Genomic DNA, 6,000 nt, shown 5'->3' on the forward strand with positions numbered 1-6,000 from the left:
ACAATGAGGCATTATTGCAGTTGCAAATTGCCTCTACTGCTATATATTTCTGGTTTACTTACATTTGTAAAAAATAAATATATTTTTAAGAAAATAATTTTTCTCATTTCTTCATTTGTTCTGTGGATCCTGTCATATATTGAAAACTGTTTTCCTTTATTTTATGCAGTTGCATCTCATAACAGAAACTTACTGTTCTTCTGTTCTGCAGAGGGGGGCCTGATTCATTCCTCTGAGAACCTAATATGGAAAAAAGGATACGTTTTACAAGATCTAATAGAGCAAATAATGATTGAGGCAGCAGCCCTGCATTAGACAAATATTGATCCAAGAAGTAATGTGTGTTTCACTGTAAAACAGGTAAATACAAATTTGTTGCTGAATAAAAAATAAATGCTCAACTTTTAGTTCAATTGATTTAGTCACTCATCAAAGCAAACTAGATAACAAGCTATATTTTGGGGGGTTCTTTATTTCCCAACACAAGCAACGTTAGTCTAATTCAATAAAGGGGTTGTGCGTGGAGCCATGCTCCCCTCTCTCTCTGCCTGTTGCCCCCCCCCCCCCCCCCCTTTCTCTGCCTGTCGCCCCCTCCCCCTCCCTCCTGAACAGGAGACATGACACTCAGAACAGTTTGGTGAGTGCTTCTGCTGTTACCAGGTAGTTGGCAACATGATTTGCAGCAGACATTTCTCTCTCTGTGAGTGTTCTGATGCAGTGTCCACACGTTTCCCTGACTACAGTAACATGCAATTCAGTCAGTCAAGTCATTTAGAAGAAGTACACAGTAACAATGTGACTTACCAGTCTCAACCGTCCTGCTCCAGTCTCAGTTGAAAAGCGCCAGGACTACCGGCTTGTCCTTCCTCTCTGTCGCTGTCAGAATCAGGATTAAACTGGTACAGTTGAAAATTCGCCATTGTTGCTTAGCTCAGCAACATCTGTGTTTTTAGCTTCTCCGTGAGCCAGCCGGCTTGGAACGTCCGTGTCTGGGGAAGAGGCGTGAGATTTTGTACACGCCCTGAATGCAGTTGACCAATCACAGCAGACTGGGCCAACTGGCCAATCAGATGAGGCTGAGCTTTTTTTGCAAGGGGGCCGAGAGTAAGTCCGAGCATGACAGGCAGAGGGTGAAATGAGCCGCTGGAGGAACGGACAGTATGAGAACACTGAAGACTTTGCTGAACATTGTGGCATGCAAACCCTTTCATGTGTTGACCCTTTTTAAAAGTATGAACCTGAATATGAGCATAATATGTGCCCTTTAAATGCGGCCAGTTTGGTTGTTCACAAGTTTATGGCACTTTTTCTGGTTTTAGAAAGCATCTTAATAAAGCACATGAACCATGTTCTGATCCTGGTGAAGGACCTTATACAACTGAAGATGTAGCAGGAAGTCATTTTGATGACTTGCCATCAAGAAGTTCCCTTTCTGACTCAGTCCTTCTCAATAAGAGTCTGCGATGCAACAGTAGCCGAACTTAAAGTGGCAGATGATGAGCTCCGCAACCCCTCCGGCCCCTCAAGCCACTCCTCTCCATGCTAAAAAAGTGACAGAAAGTTGAAACTGAAAACCAGTGACATTGTAAAAATCCTGACAGTCTAAAGAAAGAAAAAAAACTGTCATCGAAAAAAGTCAGACATCAAGAAAAAATGTAACGCTTGAAATTGAAAAACCCATCATAATGCATAAAAACATAAAAATTAAATAATATTATATGATTGTGAGAATATCGGCATCTGCCCCAAAAATCCAATATCGGTCGGGCCCTATCAGAAACAGGAAGTAGTTTGAGCAGATGCTCAGCGGACACAGAGAAATAACTTGATGCGTTAATATGTGGTTCCACATTAAAGTCAGCTCGAGGCTACGCCCATCATCTGTTGCAGTGAAAACGCATGACAGACAAAGGCCTTCATATAGTCTGCGCGATTATTTATTTTTAGAGACAGAAAAGGTCATGGGTCCATATCACTTGGATGTGTTGAAATTTGCATGGCTGAGGATGTGAAAGTACAAAATGACCTGTGGCCAGTAGGTGGGGTTATTACCATGGTTCAATCTTGATATGCAAATGTGTTTAAGGATATGATATGACCACATTTGGTTGAGTTATGATCATCTTAAGATTCATTGCGGCACATCGAATTAGCCGCCATGCCACGAGGAGGGCATCGGACGAAACGTCACAGATTACTCTATATGACATCATCCAATTGGTTAAGCCAGGGATTAAGGCAAAAAAGATCTGCTGACTGAATTTTTTTTTTAGTCCAAGTCATTTTCCCCATCTACCATTTAATCATGCAGACGAATAATCTAGTCTGGATTACTTCTAATTTCTGCAGTAAAAACGTCAGGGGGTGATCAGAGCTTGTTTTTACTCGTCAAGAATTTATCTCCTATTTTAAAACCAATAACAGCACATCATACGAACGCTGTCTTGTATTATAGGCATAACGGTATTTGCTTTCTCCAGAGCAGTGCTGAACTTTCAGAACAGTGTTACTGTTCGTTCGGTTTGACACTCCGCAATATTACTTTGACTTCAGAAGTCTTATAATGGATTGGAAATTGTAGTTTACGGATTTCCAAGAAATTGAATCCCTGGGTTTATAGCAACAAACCTGCTGAAATAAAATGTAAAAAATTTAAATGACATGGGATGTTCATTCTTTTTGGAAATATGACTCATGGTATACTGAACACAATCTCTTGCAATGTATGAGTCAACTTTTTGAGATGATCCATGTCAAATGACTCAGAGGGGGGTGCTGATCAACCACCATGAGAAGCACTAGGCTGTGAGCAGATTTCTAAGAATTTTTTCCCATTCACCATCACCAATACTTCAACATAAATTTTTGGATAAGGAGAATTTGATATACTTGGTTCAGTAATTTTTGGAGTCTAGAGGACCATTAAAATGAAATGGTTTTTATCCGATTCATGTGTACAGGAAGTCTCAAACACGCATGATCTCAGCATGCCTAGGACTCTACTGAGCATGCTCTAATAGTTGAAGCACTTTGAATTGCCTTGTTGTTGAAATGTGCTAAACAAATATACCTGCCTTGCCTTGCCTCTATAGGTCCAAATTGCAGAAGTGTGGGGAAGCCCATCCTAAGGCTGCAAATAACAATTTTTGATGATTAAATGATTTTTTATTCTTTCAGGTTATTGTTTTAATCATTTTTGTATAATAATTTAATTAAAATTGTGAAAATGCCTGTAGCAATTACACCAGCCCAAGAAGACATGTTCAGATGTCTCGTTTCGCCTGACCAACAGGTCAACATCAAAAGATATTCAGTAAGCTACCATGTATAACAAAGTAAATTATCAGATCCTCTCATCTGAGAAGCTAAAAGTAGTAAACATTTGGAAATTTTGCTGAAAAATTAAAGTACTATTCAATTATTTAAATAGTTCCAGATTTTTTTTCAGATCTACTAACCGATTAATTGACAAGTTGTATCTGCTGCAGCCTGCACATACTTTTCAGGCGTATGTGCCTATTGAGTAGATAACTTTGGAACATGAATGCAGCATCTCTACTGGTCATTGCGCAATTTATTCCAGTGTATAGAATCATGTATCATATTAGAAACTGCTATTGCTACGTTCAAACCTGACGTACTTTAAAACCACCGTTTTAAAATAAAGAAAGGTAGATAGTCCAAAGGATGAGGCCTCAAAACTTGGAACTTCCTGGACTGTATTTGATGTCTCACCATCACCTGAAAAAACACCTCTACCAAACCAGCCCATCCATCCATCCATCGTCTACCGCTCTATCCATTTAAGGGTCGCGGGGGGTCGCTGGAGCCAATCCCAGCTAACATTGGGCGAGAGGCGGGGTACACCCTGGACAGGTCGCCGGCCTATCACAGGGCCACATACAGAGACGGACAACCATTCACTCTCACATTCACACCTACGGTCAATTTAGAGTCTCCAATGGACCTAACCCCATTCTGCATGTCTTTGGACTGTGGGAGGAAGCCGGAGAACCCGGAGAGAACCCACGCATAAGGCACGGGGAGAACATGCAAACTCCACACAGAAAGGCCCTGGTTGAACCGGGATTTGAATCCCGAACCTTCTTGCTGTGTGGCAAAGGTGCTAACCACTACACCACCGTGCAGCCCTCTCCAAACCAGCCCAATGCATTGTATTAAAAATACCTGTTTACAACTTCTCAGTTAACCCTAACATTGACTAAAGATGCACTGACCTCAACACAGGACTGCAATCCATAATCCTATCAAACTGCTAGAAGGCTTTTAGTAGAAACAGCTCTGAATTTAGTGTTGTGTGTGCATAAACTTACTCACATGGCAACATCTGCTTTCAAACAAATACAGACTGCAATTTGTCATCATCTGGCGTCCTCCTCAGAATTGTTCAGATTCTTTAAAAACATTTTTTTCACGAATTCATTGGTAAATTAATAAATTATAAAGTTTCCAGCAGGTTAATGCCTGACTGAATTCAGCCATGTCCACGGACATTCACTTCTGTTCTGTAGCTGTGGTTCCGTACATGGGTGAAGTGACCACCACCAGAGGCTGCACAATAAACCTGAGGGGTGGTGAGATGATTCACAGGATAGAAAAGTAAAACCAATGTGCACAAAATTATATTTGCTTTTCCTAAGAATTCAGGATAGTGAAATATTTGGTTTTGGTCTTGTTAATGTCTTAATCTTTTTTAACCACCTCAATCATCTTAATAACAGTATTCAAATAAAACAAAAAAGTTTTCACATTTAAAAATCTTTCTTTTAAAGGGTTACCAGCCACCAAGGTAGGGAAACGCTGTCCTACAGTGCTTCTCTATCTTGTATCTACAATGATCGCATCATTTTACATCATTGGTGTTAATGATTCAGTCAGATTTACTGTGTAATAACCCCAATTTAGGTTATTATTCACCAAAGGTATAAATATATATCATAAATATGTTGAGGAACTTAACTACATGGCGGAGGCGAATCAATTCAAGTTGTAAACGACCTGTCTTTAGCTAACATTAAAACAGTGAACTTGGCACCGTGCTGTGATCGAACACCGACTCTTGGTTGTTGTGGGAATCAGTAGTGTAGGCCTCGCGTTGCTTCAACAGACCTGTCTTCTGAATCCATCCGACTCAGCGGCTCTCCATCCGAGGAGGTCAGCTCCACACTGGCCCGTCTCTTCGTGCCGTGGCTGGGGGTCTTTGTGCGGTCGACGGACGGGGAGCAGGACACGTTCTCCCTCTCTCTTTGTTCTTGTTTCAGCACCCGGGAACCCTCTTGTGCGGAATCGATACTACTCGCCAAACTCCCCTGAAAGGGACTTTTCCCCGGTTCAGAGAGTTTACCGCCTGGCTCCCCCTCATCGCCGTCGGATTTTTCGGTCGGAGAAGCAGCTTCTTTGTCGGCGTCGGGGACACGGGCCGGACTATCCCCGTGTTCCTCAGGCGCACCACGACCAACGTTCACATCCATTCCTGCTCTGTTCTCGTTGTTGTCGCCCGGTTCCTGTTTGGGGTCCGGCCTGGCCTGTTCCTCTGTGCAGGTTTCTGCTGTTCCACCGGTGCCGTTTTGATCCGGCTTGGGCTGAGACTCTGGCTCCGCTCCTTCGCTCGTTATTTGGGCCATTTTTGAACAACACGGGGACCTTATTTTGTGACGTTCCAGTGGAAAAGTTGCCCTGAAGCTGCCCCCTCTCCTCCACCCACACTCTCCGCTCCAAGCGTTGAACACAGCAGTGGTTTTGCGTGACGTCAGGGCCCCGCATGGTCGAAGCTGCTCTTTGTGGAAAGATGTCTCACTCGGTACAAGAATATGTGTTCAGCGGTTCAGAGTGCCTACAAGTTATTCATTCTACTTGGACCATCGCAAGGACTTTTCGCGGTGCATTTTGACTAACAGAACAGACCCTAATTCTGTATTGTGAAAGAGTCATTATAGATGTATTACATGTCACAACATTTTTAAATTGATCAATTAATGC

At 42.3% G+C, this 6,000-nt stretch overlaps 1 protein-coding gene across 1 annotated transcript in view; it reads right to left on the reverse strand.

The window, feature by feature from the left end:
- Positions 1-5,762, reverse strand: part of LOC118286636 (zinc finger protein AEBP2) — a 28,623-nt gene extending 22,861 nt beyond the window's left edge. The window contains exon 1 of the mRNA XM_035611219.2: positions 5,131-5,762. Within this exon, the coding sequence (XP_035467112.1) occupies positions 5,131-5,645 (515 nt within the window). The 5' untranslated portion in view covers positions 5,646-5,762. The remainder of the gene's footprint in view (positions 1-5,130) is intronic.
- Positions 5,763-6,000: the final 238 nt, after the last annotated feature.

Source organism: Scophthalmus maximus, chromosome 12 (assembly GCF_022379125.1).
Source record: "Scophthalmus maximus strain ysfricsl-2021 chromosome 12, ASM2237912v1, whole genome shotgun sequence".
Lineage (NCBI taxonomy): Eukaryota > Metazoa > Chordata > Actinopteri > Pleuronectiformes > Scophthalmidae > Scophthalmus > Scophthalmus maximus.